General features: G+C 38.8%; 1 protein-coding gene across 2 annotated transcripts in view; it reads left to right on the forward strand.

The window, feature by feature from the left end:
* spag16 (sperm associated antigen 16) overlaps positions 1–17,661 on the forward strand; it is a 773,550-nt gene that overhangs the window by 49,867 nt on the left and 706,022 nt on the right. For both annotated transcript variants that reach the window (XM_073046458.1, XM_073046459.1), the window contains 3 exons: positions 2,422–2,539; positions 6,038–6,107; positions 14,234–14,358. In XM_073046458.1, the coding sequence (XP_072902559.1) occupies positions 2,422–2,539; positions 6,038–6,107; positions 14,234–14,358 (313 nt within the window). The remainder of the gene's footprint in view (positions 1–2,421; positions 2,540–6,037; positions 6,108–14,233; positions 14,359–17,661) is intronic.

Genomic DNA, 17,661 nt, shown 5'->3' on the forward strand with positions numbered 1-17,661 from the left:
CAGCGTTTTTTGGTATCCGTGGGGGGGGGGGGGGGGAATCCCAGAACCAATCCCCTGCAGATAAGGAGGGCCAACTGTAATAATATTTAAGGAGCCTGCATCATAAAATTTAAGACCACTGATGTACAATTTAAATAAAGATTTTGATGTAATATATTCTGAGCAAAAATATAGTGAATACACATGACCCCCACTTTACGTGGGCTTGCATTGTTAAAAAAAAGGACGTATCTCAGCTTTCTGCAATGTTGAAGCTCTGACATCGGAACATGTGGCAAGAAATGCAAGTTGGGGAAAAAGGCTGTGCTAATATATTTACTTTACACATAAAAGAGGATGTTATTATATATCTCAGATTCTTTGGGTAGTGATTTGTGCATTCTGTATGGGACACTTTGCCAACCTCATTATCTCCCCTTTTACAATATTGTTGGGTTGCAGACTACTGAGGTGGATATGAGCTGTTCTTCTAATTTGCATTTGTCCTCACCCTGGCAGTAGAAGGGCAGAGGACAATTCAGTGAGAGAATAGTAAGGGAAGGTGAGATGGTTTCCAACCCGGAATTCATGCATACAGAGTGCCAGTGTCCTGCAAAATGATCATCAAATCTATGTTTGCTCTTGAAGCAAAAGCAGCAAATGCAAGAGACAATGTTGGAGCTGATGCATGTAAACCTTTGTCTGGCCTGAGTAGGCTGTTAGTTCTTTGGATTGTGATGAGGGAGGACATATAGGACAAGAATAGCATCTCTTACAGTTGCAGGTTAAAATAAAGGACAGGGAGGAATAGTAGGTAGGGATGAGCAAACTAGGAATCCTGGACAGAATAGTCCTTGCAGAAATGAATGGGAAGAGGAAGAAGTAAGATATGACTGCTAGTGGAAATAACTGAAGATGATGTGCTGCATGCAGATGCTAGAAGGTAAAGGGTGATGATTAAGGGAACTCTGTCTCAGTTCTATCTGGGAAGCAGGAACGAGTAAGAGGAGAAATTTGGGAAACAGATTAAATGTGCATATTGACTATAGCAGAGGTGAAAACACATTTCCTGAAATGTCCCAGAATGGAAAGCTCCATTTTGAGAACAGTTATGGCAAAGACTGAGAAACTGAGAGAAAGAAATGATATCCTTGCAAGGCAACAGGTAGGAGGAATTTTAGTTAAGATAGCTGTGGGAGTCAGTGGATTTGGAGTAAATGTCAGTGAATAGTTGTCTCTTGCACTGGAGACTGAGGTCCAGGAGAGGGGGAGAGATGTCAAATGGTCCAAGTGACATTGAGGATGGAATGAAAGCTCATTGTGAAGGAGGTAAGATGGACAAGTTCCACACAAGTGCAGGAGGCAAGACCAGTGCTGTATTTGACACAGCAGAGAAAGAGTTTGGGAGGATTGCCAGAGTAAATTTGGAAGGATAAAAAGGCAAGCATAGCTGGGGCCCTGTGGAGTATCCTTGGCTATGCCTTCGATTTGTAGCAGTGTATGTAAGATGGACATTCATGTGATTATCAAAATATTCATGTATCCTTGATAAGTTATAGTATGTGATTTCAGTATCTGATCTTGCTAATTTTATTGCAAGTAACTGCTATGCCTTGGCTCAGAATGTGCTGCCTTTAGAGAGTAGTAATTCAGTATTTGCCTTTGCCACCTCTCCAAGTAGTGACAAAAACCATCTCCGATCTTATCAGCTAAATTTGCACTGTACAAGACTTTTCACCAAGCAATCCAAGCATCATACACAAAAAACTGGAAAATAACTCTGTGAATGGGTGAAACCATGATCTCTAGTTAAGCCAGCTGTGAAAACACAATGTTTTTAATAGTTAGCAATGTTCAAAGATATTCAAAGTATGAACAATTAATCAAACATTTTTAGTGAAATAAAAAAAACCTGAAGCACTTAATAAAATTTAACTGCCATTAATTCAAATACTTTAATATCATGTATATCTTGGTCCCACAGAGCAATTCCTCTCCATTGTTCTCAATGGGACCAGGTTTCCTTCATTAGATCAATTCAATACATGTCCTATGGTCAGGTTCCCAACTGAAAGTTTTGAGGAATTACAAGAACTTTACATTTACCAGACTCCATTAGAGCACAGCAACAGAGTGCTGTCAAAGTGAATGTAGCCTGCATGTTGCAATAAAATCCCAAGCTAACTGATATCATGCATAAGAAACTATGACACTTCCATTAATTCTGTTGACATTTCTCAGGAAAATCTTGGCCATTGTTCCATAGTGATGAACTGTCTTGAAATATCCCTAACATTTGGCCTTTGTTGCTTTCTCAGAGTTCATCAGGCATGTGGAAATTTGATCATTGGACTCCTCTGGGCATTTTTGGAAGTTTTCTTGTGGAACTTTCAGGGGAGCTTAAAGGCATTTTGTGATCTTGATTTGCTTGTGATCTTTTAGGCTTAAGAAGCACTATGCTACATTTGAACCTACCCTAAGGAAGATTACAGAGAAATATAACACTGCATTGAAAAACAAAATGCTGACAAGCTTGGAAAAAGACAGGGCTCTTGTGCAGGTAATTTCTTCAAAGGACCTGGCCTGAAAATGTAAATGATAGAGGTTAAGCTCTAATGTATGTACATGATTTAAAAGTTTACTATTCTTGTAACATTCTCACAAAATACCCCAATGAAAATTTAAAGAAAATCATTTTATTGTTGCAATCATATTAGAATCTACATACATGAAGCATACTGAAACATTGATATCAAATTTCATATTAGTTCAATTTAGAAAATAAGTTCCAGTGACATAATATATTTAGAAGACATGTGTTGTGTGGGTTTCTGGTCTTAAATGCAAAGAATGACTTGGGCATAAATTAAGTAACCTAATGTAATTAGGACTGGTGTTGGGGCAAGTCTGATTATATCCTGTCTCTTTAATAAGGTATACCTTAGAGTGCCAATGTGGCAGGGTATACTGGGAAAAGAGAAGCCTGAGCTTTTGTCATCATTAACTCCAGACTCTATGAAATTTTATAGCATTTGGCTGAACATAAGCAACATAGTATCACAGGACAGAAGGTGCCCATTCAATTATTCAGTGCATGCTAAATTCTAGCAGAGCATTCCCATCAGACCATTCCTCTTAGTTTCCAAAAATCTGTTGTCAGATGCCCATTAACTCTCCCCCACCCCATTTGTCCTGCAACACATTTTGTCAGTTGTTAATTTACTGGCCACCACATCTTTTAGATGAGGGAGAAAACTGAATTGCCTGGAGGAACCATATGCATTTGCAAAGAGAAAGTGCACAAACTGTAAACAGACAGTGTATGAGATCAGGATTGGAAACCAGGTCTTTTGAGATGTGAGGCAACAGCAGTAGCTGCTGCACCATTGTATCACTCAAAGGAGATCAAAATTGGAGATAATAGAAATTAATTCATAGAACATAGAACAATACAGCACAGTACAGACCCTTTGGCCCACAATGTTGTGCCGACCCTTAAGCCCTGCCTCCCATATAACCCTCCACCTTAAATTCCTCCATATACCTGTCTAGTAGTCTCTTAATTTCACTAGTGTACCTGCCTCCACCACTGACTCAGGCATTGCATTCCACGCACCAACCACTCTCTGAGTAAAAAACCTTCCTGTAAAATCCCCCTTGAACTTTCCACCCCTTAAGAATAATGGTGCATAGTTCCCTGAAGGTGGAATCTCATGTGGATAGGGTGGTGAAGAAAGCTTTTGGTATGTCGGCCTTTATAAATCAGAGCATTGAGTATAGGAGTTGGGATGTAATGTTAAAATTGTACAAGGCATTGGTAAGGCAGAACTTGGAGTATTGTGTACAGTTTTGGTCACCGAATTATAGGAAAGATGTCAACAAAATAGAGAGAGTACAGAGAAGATTTACTAGAATGTTACCTGGATTTCAGCACCTAAGTTACAGGGAAAGATTGAACAAGTTAGGTCTTTATTCTTTGGAGCATAGAAGGTTGATGGGGGATTTGATAGAGGTATTTAAAATTATGACGGGGATAGATAGAGTTGACGTGGAAAGGCTTTTTCCATTGAGAGTAGGGAAGATACAAATAAGAGGACATGAGTTGAGACTTAGGGGGCAAAAGTTTAAGGGTAACATGAGGGGGAATTTCTTTACTCAGAGAGTGGTAGCTGTGTGGAATGTGCTTCCAGTAGAAGTGGTAGAGGCAGGTTCGGTATTGTCATTTAAAGCAAAATTGGATAGGTATATGGACAGGAAAGGAATGGAGGGTTATGGGCTGAGTGCGGGTCAGTGGGATTAGGTGAGAGTAAGCATTCGGTACGGACTAGAAGGGCTGAGATGGCCTGTTTCCGTGCTGTAATTGTTATATGGTTATATGGTTACCTTAAAGCCATGTCCTCTTGCATTGAGCAGTGGTGCCCTGGGGAAGAGGCGCTGGCTGTCCACTCTATCTATTCCTCTTAATATCTTGTATACCTCTATCATGCCTCCTCTCATCCTCCTTCTCTACAAAGAGTAAAACCCTAGCTCCCTTAATCTCTGATCATAATGCATATTCTCTAAATCAGGCAGCGTCTTGGTAAATCTTCTCTGTACCCTTTCCAATGCTTCCACTCTTTCCTATAGTGAGGCGACCAGAACTGGACACAGTACTCCAAGTGTGGCCTAACTAGAGTTTTATAGAGCTGCATCATTACCCCGCGACTCTTAAACTCTATCCCTCAACATGTGAAAGCTAACACTCCATAAGCTTTCTTAACTACCCTATCTACCTGTGAGGCAACTTTCAGGGATCTGTGGACATGTATCTCCAGTTCCCTCTTCTCCTCCACACTCCCAAGTATCCTGCCATTTACTTTGTACTCTGCCTTGGAGTTTGTCCTTCCAAAGTGTACCGCCTCACACTTCTCTGTGTTGAACTCCATCTGCCACTTCTCAGCCCACTTCTGCATCCTATCAATGTCTCTCTGCAATCTTCAACAATCCTCAATACTATCCACAACACCACCAACCTTTGCATCATCTGCAAACTTGCCAACCCACCCTTCTACCCCCACATCCAGGTCATTAATAAAAATCATGAAAAGCAGAGGTTCTAGAGCAGATCCTTGTGGGACACCACTAGTCATAACCCTCCAATCCAAATGTACTCCCTCCACCACGACCCTCTGCTTTCTGCAGGCAAGCCAATTCTGAATCCACCTGGCCAAACTTCCCTGGATCTCATACCTTCTGACTTTCTGAATAAGCCTACCGTGTGGTTCCTTGTCAAATGCCTTACTAAAATCCATGTAGATTGCATCCACTGCACTACCCTCATCTACATGCCTGGTCACCTCCTCAAAGAACTCTATCAGCCTTGTTAGACACGATCTGCCAAAAGGAGGATTACGACTTGTCCTCAAGATTCAATACTGTGGGTATCAATGACTTGGATGAAGAAATAGTGGGTTGTATAATTTAAGATAACGATATATTTGGTGATGCAATTAATTGCATTGATAGGTTCAAGAAGCTTAATCTGTGTAGACTATTAAAGGGAGCAGCCAGCACCACTGCCAGAGATGTGGTAGATGGAGTTTAGTGTGTGTAAATCTCATTTTGATCACATTGATAGTTGATAGTCTATAAATAGCAGGTAGTCTAGATAAGTAACACATCTGTGTAATGACATGATTATTAATGTCTGATATCTGTCTAAGCATATTGAGTATTATGATTGAAGATCATAAAAACTGAATCTTTCAGATTCAATCTGAAGTATGAATTTGTATTCTTACAGATGAAGGGTCACAACCGGAATCATCAACTGTCCATTTCTCTTTGCAGAACCTCCTGAGGTCCTCCAACATCTTATTTTTTGTATTTCTGTTCTCAGCATGGGAGATGCTTAAGATCACTACTTTGGTTATAATTGTTTTAAAATTCTTTTTATCAATAAAGCATTATCAATGGTGGCCTATGAATATATTGTCAATAAGTTTGAAGGAACTGTCAACCTTCAAACCTCACAAGAAATAAAATTTTATTTTTAATTAAATTTAAATATTTATTACAGGTATCAAATTTACAAGCCACTATACGTAGCATGGAGAGTGCATGGGATTTGCCAGCTGCTGTTACCTCAGGTACTAATTCAGTGGGTAAAACATAGTAAGCACTTTTGTATAACTGCATGCTTTTTATGTTCATTTCCAGATCTTTTCAGGAGAAATTGTGTTGTGATCAGCTATTTAATATTAAAGTTGTACTGATAATATCTTTGATAGGCAGGGGACAATAACTTCAGTTCTTCATAGTGATTTTTCCTCTGGACAATACTGAAGGCCATGAGTACAGTTTACATGATTTACATGATTACATGATTTACAGTTGATGCATCATGAGCCAAACAATATGTAGTGTAAGATTTAGTATTTTTGTTTTTCAAAATATTCATTCATTTAACTATTGCATTCCTTTTGTTTATTTGGTATGCAAAATAAATTATATATTTGTTTACAAAGTAACAGTATCACAATGGAATAAAGGGAACTACAGAAGCATGAGAGATGATCTTGCCCAGATGGCTTAGAGGATACTGGTGGAGATGACAGCAAAGCAGAGATGGTTGAAGTTTCTGGAAATAGTTCACAAGGCACAGGATAGATATATCCCACAGAGGAAGAAGTTCTCAAGTGGCAGGGATAGGCAACTGTGGCTGAGAAAGGAAATTAAGGGCTGCATAAAAGCCAGGGAAAAGGCATATATGGTAGCAAAAGTGAGTAAGAAGTTGGATAATCAGGAAACTTTTAAAATACAACAAATTTTAAAATCCTGTGGGAGGGAGGGAGGTGATTGCTGAGCCTCTGGCAATGATCTTTGCATCATCAATGGGGATGGGAGAGGTTCCGGAGGATTGGAGGGTTGCAGATGTTGTTCCCTTATTCCAGCAAGGGAGTAGAGATAGCCCAGGAAATTATAGACCAGTGAGTCTTACTTCAGCGGTTGGTAAGTTGATAGAAAAGATCCTGAGAGGAAGGATTTATGAACATTTGGAGAGACGTAATATGATTAGGAATAGTCAGCATGGCTTTGTCAAAGGTAGGTTGTGGCTTATGAGCCTGACTGAATTTTTTCAGGATGTGACTGAAGACATTGATGAAGGTAGATGCAGTGTATATGGATTTCAGCAAGGCATTTGATAAGGTACCCCATGCAAGGCTTATTGAGAAAGTAAGGAGGCATGGGATCCAAGGAGATTGGATTGCCCACAGAGGGGAATGACTGGCTGTAGACGGGTCATATTCTGCATGGAGATTGGTCACCATTGATCAATCTCAGTGATCTGTTCTGGGACCCCTTCTCCATGATTTTTATAAATGACCTGGATAAAGAAGTGGAGGGATGGGTTAATAAATTTGCTGATGACACAAAGGTTGTGGGTGTTGTGGATAGTGTGGAGGGTTGGCTGAGGTTACAGCAGGATATCGATTGGATGCCAAACTTGGCTAGAAGTGGCAGAGGGAGTTTAACCTAGATAAGTATAAGGTGGTTCATTTTGGTAGGTCAAGTATGATGGCAGGATGTAGTATTAATGGTAAGACTGTTGGTAGTGTGGAGGATCAAAGGGATCTTGGGGTCCGAGTCCATAGGACACTCAAAGCTGCTGCACAAGTTGACTTAATGGTTAAGAAGGCATATGGTGCATTGGCTTTCATCAACCGTGGGATTGAGTTTAAGAGCAGAGAGGTAATGTTACAGACATATAGGACCCTGGTCAGACCCTAATTGGAGTATTGTGCTCAGTTCTGGTTACCTCACTACAGGAAGGATGTGGAAACTATAGACAGGGTGCAGAGGAGATTTACAAGAATGTTGCCTGGATTGGGTAGCATGCCTAATGAGAATAGGTTGAGTGAACTTGGCCTTTTTTCCTCAGAGTGAGGGAGGATGAGAGGTGACCTGATAGAGGTGTATAAGATGATGAGAGGCATTGATAGTGTGGCTAGTCAGAGGCTTTTTCCAAGAGCTGACATGGCTAGCACGAGAGGGCACAGTTTTAAGGTGCTTGGAAGCAGGTACAGAGGAGATGTCAGGGGTAAGTTTTTTATGCAGAGAGTGGTGAGTGCGTGGACTGGGCTGCCAGTGATGATGGTGGAAGTGGATACAACAGGGTCTTTTAAGAGGCTCCTGGACAGGTACATGGAGCTCAGAAAAATAGAGTTCTATGGGTAACCCTAGTTAATTTCTAAAGTAACGACATGTTCGGCACAACTTTGTGTGCCAAAGGACCTGTATTGTGCTAAAGAGCAAACACGAGGAAATCTGCAGATGCTGGAAATTCAAACAACAACACACACAAAATGCTAGTAGAACACAGCAGGCTAGTCAGCTTCGTCAGCTTCGTCCTGACGAAGGGTCTCGGCCCGAAACATCGACAGTGCTTCTCCCTATAGATGCTGCCTAGCCTGCTGTGTTCTACCAGCATTTTGTGTGTGTTGTTGCCTGTAGGTGCTGTAGGTTTTCTATGTTTCTTTGTTTCTATGTTCTAAAATGTATCAAATTACCAATATTCTAAATTTATAAACAATTATAAATGAATTTACATTGATATTATTAAATATTATTGACCTTTCCTCACCAAGCCTGGGAAAAGCAGAACCTAGGACTTAACGTTCGTTCCAGAACATTGTAACTCTTCTTTCTACTTCGCACATGCATAATGACATCACTATTTTTTCTTAAAGGCACAGGCAGGTATTTTAGCATTAATACATAAGTGACCTTTAACAATAAAAAATAATTTTCAACAGTCACCTGGTTATAAATACAATAGTATAAATGCTGGGAATCAGGAATAAGAATCAATGTTTTTACAATAAGCAAGCCTGATTACATTTTGTGAGAAAGGGAAAAAAGGCAAGACATTGAATTTCCATCAAAATAGAGTTGAGGATAAACAGTTTTTAAGGTGTAGAGATAGGTCAGGGGAGAGGTGAGAGAATAAGTTGGGTGTGAAATACTAGGAAAAATTGAATGTCAAAAGGGGTGATAGGGTAAGGTACCAGAAGCATGGCTAAGTAGAAAATGGAGAATAATCATCTAAGATTACCAAAAGGAATTGGTAGGATACTAGAAATCTGAGATAAAAATACAACAACACATCGTGGTGAACTGAGAGTCCATAAAGTTATAATGCCCTAGCTAAAAGATGAGGTACTTGCATTCAGATTTGCTGGCTCAATGGAGACGGCTAAGTAATGAGATAGCAGAAGGGGAATGACAAAAAATTAAAGTGGTAGGTGACTCGTAGCTTTGAATCATGCTTATAAACTAAATGGAAGTGTTTTGTCATATCACCCAAATCTGGCTTTGGCCTCTCCAGTGTTGAAGAGACCACATTGTGAGTAGTGAATACAGGACAGTAAATTGAAAGTGCAACTAAATCAGTGCTTCACATGGATAGTGTGAATGGAAGATATTGAAAGCAAGTGTTGTATATTTCACAATTGTGAGGGATAGTTTCATGGAAATTGGAGTGAGTTTTGTTGGAAATAGTGTAATGTACCCAATCATCTTGTAGTAAATTATCTCTGACAATGCTGACAAAGGAGGATACAGAATCTGTCATGTGGTAGAGATACACAGTACTATCAAAAGTCTTAGGCACATATATAGCTAGGGAGCCTAAGATGTTTGCACAGTGGTGTAGTAATTTTATGTATTGCTCTATACTACTGCTGCAAAAAAAACATGACATATGTGAGTAATGATAAACCTGATTCTGATATGGATCTCTATTGTGAACTGAGAGTGGGAAGGGGCAGAGAGAGGGGAATCATGGTTGGGAAAAGGGGAAGGGGGAGGGAAGGGAACAGGAAACACCAGAGAGACATTCTCTAATGATCAATAAACAAATTGATTGGAATCAAATGATCTTGCCTGCTGTCCCAAGGTTGGGTGTGTCTGAACCCAGGCCATCCCCTGTCCTGGCACTGCTTCTCTGCCACCTGTTCCGCACCCCTCCCACGGTGCTCCACCCTCAGCATTCCAATCACCCTATCCTCCTGTGAGATATACAAACTTGCTCTCTGCTCAACGTTGACAAATGCAGTACTGTGCAAAAGTCTTAGGCACCCTAGCTATATATATTTGTGCCTAAGACTTTAGCACAGTGCTGTTCATCTGGAAGTTATGTTCTACTTGATGTAATTGCAGAAAGCTGAAGTTTCAGGAATGCAGTAAATATGGTCAAAGATCCTAGCAACTATGATGGAGGGTAATTATTCTTTGAGAGAAAAGGAAGACACATTTGGAGCACTGGATGTTAGATAGAGTTACCATAACAATTGTGATAGAGTTATAAAATATAAGACAAAGAGGGGAAATTAATGGTGGAAATACAAAGGCTATTAGTGCTGTCTTTTTGAGGCATTGCTCCTTGAAAGTATACTGAATGTTGGGGAGGCTAGTAGGGTTTAGAGATGGAACTGAGTTTACAACTTTCTGCAGTTTATTCGATCCTGTGTAATTACCCTCCCATACCAGACAGTGATGCAGCCAGTTAGAATGTTCTCTATGGTACATTTTTTCAAATTTGCAAGTGTATTTGGTGACCAAATTTCCTCAAACTTCTAATGAAGTATAGCCACTGCAGTGCCTTCTTTGTGGCAGCATCAATATGTTGTGTCCAGGATAAATCCTCAGAGATATTGACACGCAGGATTTTGAAATTGCTCACTTTCTACTTCTGATTGCTCCGAGGACTGGTGTGTGTTCCCTCATTTTACCCTTTCTGCAATCCACAATCAATTATTTGGTCTAATTGTCATTGAGTGCAAGGTTATTTCTGTGACACCACTTAACCAGCTTATATATCTCGCTCCTGTATGGATTTTCATCACCATCTGAACTTCTGCCAACAATAGTTGTGTCCCCAGCAAATTTATAGATGGTGTTTGAGCTGTGCCTAGCAACACAGTCATGGGTATAGAGGGAGTAGAGCAATGGGTTAAGCACACATCCTAATGTGCACCAATGTTGATTATCAGTGAGATGGAGATGTTATTCCTTATCTGGTCAGACTGTGTTCTTCCAGTGAGGAAGTCTAGGATCTAGTTGCAGAAGGAGGTACAGAGACCCAGATTATGGAACTTTTTGATCAGGCCTATAGAAATGATTGTATTAAGCACCAAGCTATAATCATTAAACAGCAGCCTAACATAAGTATTAGTATTATCCAGGTGATCTAAGGCTGCATGAAGAGCCAATGGAATCACATCTGCTGTAGATCTTTTGTGGTGATAGGCAAATTGCAGTAAGTTCAGATCCTTGCTGAGACAGGAATTAATTCTAGCCATAACCAACCTCTCAAAGCACGTCATCACCATAGATTTGAGTGCTACTGGATGGAAGTCATTATGCCAGCTCACCCTTTTCTTCTTGGGCAGCAGTATGATATTTGCCTTTTGAAGCAGGTAGGAACTTCTGACTGTAGCAAAGAGTGATTGATAATGTCTTTGAACACACCTCCCGGTTGGTTGGCACAGGTTTTCAGAGCCCTTCCAGGTACCCCATCTTGGCCTATTGTCTTGTAAAGGTTCACCCTCTTGAAGATGATCTGACATTGGTGTCTGAGACAGAGATCACAGAGTTACCAGGCACTGCAGAGATCCTCATAGCTGTAGTTTTCTTCTCCCTTTTAAAGCGTGCATAAACTACCCTACCCTTATCAATCATGTTCGTCAACTCCTCAAAATAACTCAGTCAGATTTGTAAGATATGACTTCCACTGGTCAATGCCATGCTGGGACCTCATCTGTGGCTAAAGAGGATACAAATATCTCTGACTTAAAATCCAGCAATCTCCTCTCTTGTCTCTCTCAAAAACCTGGGATAGATCCTATCAGGCCTTGGGGATTATCTATGTTGTATGAGAAACTGACAGAATGAAATGGAGCTCTTGCATGAAGAATGGTAGAAGTGGTAAACATGAGGTATTTTTTCAGGTTCTAATGGAGATTAGACCATTGTTGTTCTCCTGAAATGGATTTAATGTTATTGAGGGAGATTTTAGAGTCAGTGATGGAACATAAGAAGATGAGAAGATTGGTTGTAAGAATGTTGAAATTTGACCATTTGGCAAGACAGCAGGAATGGCGTTCATTCAGACATCATATAAATTTTACTTGCTCCAAGTTAAAAGTTTTGCTTTAGCAACATAACAGACCCAAATTATAATTTGTGGCATATGTGATGTGTATTTCAGTTTGATTCAAAACCTCCCCCTCACTACTTTTTCAAATCCCTCAATTCTTTTTCAAATACATTAATAATTACTTCAGAGGTACAGCTTTGAGAAATGTATTTAATTTCTGTTAATGTTATCTGGAATCATTGTGATCATTTAGCATGGCTTTTAAGAATACTGCTGCATGCTTACTGTCAGCTCTTGGCTTGAGAAAACATATGAAGTCCACTACAATTTAGAGTCATCCATCTGTATGCTGGACTTTACCCTTTTATCTAAGCAGCCTTAAGGGTCAGAATTCATTTGAATTTGCCATGCTAAAGAAAAGTATGCTTTTGAACATTAGGGTTCACTAATCATATGATCTCTGTGGCGGAGCTCTTAATTATATGACCACCACAGCATAATTACCATCAGCCACTCTGAAATGTCAATCACTCTTTGTCATGAAGCTAGCACTTTACAATTCTAAAGTTTTCTCTTAACAGAAGTGCTACTTGGTGGGAATCTTTATTTTCTTATCAGATAATACTAACTCTAAGAAAGTAGTTTCATAAAAATCTTCTGTCACGTTAAAGAACATTTTTGCATTCTTCTCATTTAACCTCTGTCATTTTCCTTAAAGAAATCCCAATTAATTTCTCATCACAAACTGTATCCATTAATATTAATTTACAGGGAAATTGGGTTTCCTTGTTCAATGCAGTGATCCAGAGAGTATACACTGTTCCTTAAGAATGTGACAATGGTGCCATATTCTTGAGTAAGTGGAGCTTAATTTCAGGAATGGATAGGAGGCTGATATTCTTCACCTTTTCAATCATTAAGATATTGACTTCACCTTTATGTGTAGGGAGTGAAAACTCTTAGTTGGAAGTGACAAACATGATGCACAACTGGATATCTGCTCTTTTCTTAGGGTATGGTTATATTTTCAGTCTTCCCACTAAAATTACTTGCATCCCAGTGGAACAGCCAGGAAATTCACAAATTCCAGGGCTTTAATTAAGTATAAATAATAATCCCATCTATTCATACTACACTGGACTCTAACCCACCAACCCCAAAAAAGGACACACATTTGCATCACAACTTAACAGGCTGGTTTAATATGGGGCACTTTCACTCATAAGGAAGTGGAAAATAAAGTTATGGTGAATGCTGAATTATAAATAACCCTTTGTATTTATTAATCAAGATGAGAGATGTGAATATTTACATACTGCATTTAATAGTAATGCTTCCAGGCAGTTCACAAATTAACCAGGGTTAGGCAGAAAATTCAAGGGGTGACCAAATATATAAGTCCTTAGGAGTTTGGAGAGGAAAGGTTTAAATAAGGAAAACCAATAAATATATGCTACTACTAACTATAGGATGCAGAGGCCTAAATTAGAAGAACATAGTACTTGAGGAGGTAGAGGATTGGAGGTAAATACCCTGCTGCATAACAGAGGATAGAGTGATAGATGAGCTGAATTTATACAGGAAGAAAATGGGAAGTGGTGCTCACTACTGATCTGTGTTAGAATCATCACACTTCATTATCTACCTAAATGATTTTAACCAGAAGTACAAATAGTACCAAATTATTACTGACTGCTCTTTAAATATAATTTCAAATGGCTCTAATGTCCAGAAAGTAATTGAAAGAAAATGTAGCATTTTTTTTCAAAATTAACAATTATACTACAAGTAAAATGACAGACGGTATCTACAAGCTAACAATCTTGCAATCTTAAACTTGCATAATTTGAAACTCCTCAATAAGAGCACATCCATGTCAGTATGGAAAGAAGAAATAATAAACCTAGAGGAAAAATGATATTTGATAATAAGAATAAAACCGATAAGCATTGTGTTCCTTTGTCCATTTGTAATTTAATGTTTCAAACTGCTTAATTTTTGGTAAATTTTTACACAAATCTTTTAATTTCAAAACAATTAATGAATTCATGTTAAGATCTTGTGGCATTTTCCCTGCGGAACTTCATTTGAACTCACTGATCCCATTTCTAACAGGTTACAAAGGCTACAGAGATAGTAAGAAAGATGGTCCCAGTCTGAGAGCACTTTGTGAAGCCAGAGAGCAAAGACCTGATCCATCTCTAGATTCAAGAAAGTACTTGCTGAGCAAACATCCAAAGGTGAACTTACCAAGAAAAAACAAATTGCTTATCTTCAACTTAAGTATGGTTATAATTAATATTACTCTTTTATGTACTTTTTGAATATTTTCCACATTGCAAGAGAACCAATTGTTTTAAATGTAAAGCTACACAGTGTCACTTGAAGTGAAACAATTAAGGATGATTAGCCTGGAGGCCAAAAATTTGGCATCTTATTACTAGAATAGAGTCCATTTTTATTAGTACTAAAGACAATCTTGTCTAAGACAGGAATTGTAGTTATCTTGATTAACTGGAGGGGCTCTTCATCAGTAATGAAGGAATACGTTGTTACAATAAAACTCTATAGCTCTCAGGCTCTGAATTTTTCAGTAATTGGAGACTTATTGCTACCTTTGTACATGGGAAGCTGTGTTTCAATTCCACCAGCCATTTCCACTGTTAAATAAAATAATGGTAACTCTATATATCAATAGCACTTACTTCCTATCAAACAATATGTCTTAAAAACCAGAAATGTCTTTAAATCAAATCTTGAAAAATTTAATTGATGCAAAGGCCAATGTGGTCTGTTGGAGAAAATTCTTTGCATCCCTACTCTACTCCCTGTAGATTCATGATTACATGGCTATGTTTTGTTCTAACTCCATCTGAAAATTTATATATGATACGAGTGTAATGGACCATATTTCAAATATTGATGAGCCAGAGTCAAGAAGGAGATAGAGTGTCTGGTGATGTGGGGTCATAACAACCTTTCTCTCAATGTCAGCAAAACAAAAGTTTGTTATTGACTTCAGGAAAGTGGGGGGGGGGGGGGGGGAGGGAATGTTGGTTAGTACAGATGCTCCTGCTTGCAGCAGTGCTGCAACAGTGCTGAGGTTGAGAGTTTCAAATTCCTAGGGGTGATCATCGTCGGTAGCCTTTCCTGGTCTAATCATTTTAATGCCATGTCCAAGAAAGCTTACCAACCCCTCTACTTCTGAAGAAGGCTAAAGAAATTGAGCATGTCCACTTTGACCTTCTAATTTTTATAGCCACACAATAGAAAGCATCTTATCTGGATGCATCACAGCTTGATACAGAAACTGTACTACTCATGGCTGCCAAAAAACCACAGAGTAGTACATCTTGGAAATCAGCTTCTTCTCTCACTGCCTCAATAAACCACCCACCCCAGACATTTTCTTTCAGCTTCAGAACCAAAGTTATGTAATATTTTAAGATTTACAATTTATTGAGTAAGAATAGATGTGGCTCAGATAGAGTACAAAAATACTTTGTTTTCTGTGAGATTGGGGGAGTAAAACATTGGGTACAGTGTGTAGTTCCTTGCAGCTCTGATACAAAGGTATGGAAGGGGATGTTATAATTTGCAAACTCTCTTTTTGTGTCAGAAACTGGATGTAAGTTATTACGAACAAGAAAAAATCTGCAAATGCTGGAAATCCAAGCTACACGCAAAATTGTCCTCATTAGCTTATAAAAGTAGGGGTATGATCATCTCGTGGATGACAAAAAGCATGGATGCCATTGAAGTCCTCTGTTTTTGTACCCAACAAACCACCCCCCCCCAACAATAAATATATGCTTCCTGCTCCATTCACTCCATCCACCAATTTCACAGTTTCCCTGCCCTCTTTCCCTATCCACCTCCACAAACTTTCATCTGGTTCCAACTGTTGTTCATTTTACCCTTCTTTTCTTTTGTTTATCTTAATCCAACACTGGTGTTCTTTATCTCCCTTTAATAGCTGGCTCTCACCTTCATGCCCCTCCCCACCTTGTTTGTCAGTTGTTTTTTGCTTCTTTTTCCCCTTTTTCTTTGTTTGCCTTCATCTATCATTCACATGTTAGTCTTCCAACTCCAACCCCTCACCTCTCCTACTTGGCACTACTTGCTGGTCATCTTATACCTTTCCAGAGCACACCAATCACTTCAAAATCCTTTCTTGTTACTCTCCTTCTCTGTGCTGGCTATCTCACCTCTATATTGATGCTGGTTTTGGCCCAAAAGGTTGACATTTTCTTTCCTTCTACTGGCCTCTTGTGTTTGTCCAGCAGGTTGTGTGTTGTTTCAGATTCCAGCATCCACAGTCTCTTATGTTTGCCTATTATGTTCTAAACATACTAACATGCATTAAAGTACATTAATCAACACATTAAAATAATTAAAGCCCAAAAAGGGAATTATATTTGGTAACAAATTACTTTCATTGAATGTATTGAAACTATCAAACAGTCATCTGTTTGTATAAATAGTGACTGCTCCGTAGCAGAAAAATTACTCAAAAGTGAGCCACTTAATGTAAGTGACCTGGCAACTGATCACTTATTTATAAAGATGATGACTAGTTCTTCAATATGTGCCAGTTTATAGATAAATTCAAAAAATTCAAAAAGTTGCAAGTGGTATGAATCTGTGATCAAAATCAGTTTCAGACAGCAGATCAATAATAGGAGGATGGGTACCTGCATTCAAACTTCTTACAAAAAAAGGAACAAGTTTAGGAAGCTAAATCCATTAATTTGAAATGGGAATATGTGTTTAGATATCACTTTTCACAATTTAAGAAAATTACATCCATTTTTAATAGGATTCATTCCCCTATAACTGTTTTGTGAAACAAAGGGAAATGAAAAGTCCAGAATAGTTAGCTATTATGGGAATTGACTTTCTGGTACTCCCATCCTATCCGTATTTGCCAAACTGATGATGTCTTAAATGCATGTGCTTTCCATGGGAGGTCCATGGGTGTTCCTTCCTAATAACAGAAATTGCAAGAAATACCCAGTAGGTCAAACATACCTGTGGAAAGATAAATGGAATTAACATTTAAGATCAAACACTTAGTAGCTTAACTAAAATTTCTGATCAATATCTCCCTTGTTAAATCTGAGCACCCTTGTAATATTTGTTACTTCAGTACTTCTTTGATAATTCTCATTGAGATCTCTACTGTACTATTTGTTGCCCAATGATATGGGGACAATGACAGAGCCTATACTTGCCATCTGGCTCTTTTGGCTATTGTCTTCATTCTTAAATGCCAGAATGTTCAGTTTGAAGTTCTTCTAAATTTGTCTTCTATACATGCTTTGTATGATAGCTATCTGGCTATATGTAGACATACTTGCATTGCTTTCAGTATGTGGTCTTTTGACTCTTGCACCAATGTACACTCAGTGATATTACCGCTGCTGCCTGAATGTGATCAGTATTTCTGTTCTTGTGCCTAAATGACTCTTATATTTTGCCAACATATGTGCCTTCTACTAACTCTCTGGCAGTATGTTTCTGTTGACTACCTCTCTAGAAAA

The sequence above is a fragment of the Hemitrygon akajei genome, chromosome 5, assembly GCF_048418815.1.
Source record: "Hemitrygon akajei chromosome 5, sHemAka1.3, whole genome shotgun sequence".
In the NCBI taxonomy this organism is placed as follows: domain Eukaryota; kingdom Metazoa; phylum Chordata; class Chondrichthyes; order Myliobatiformes; family Dasyatidae; genus Hemitrygon; species Hemitrygon akajei.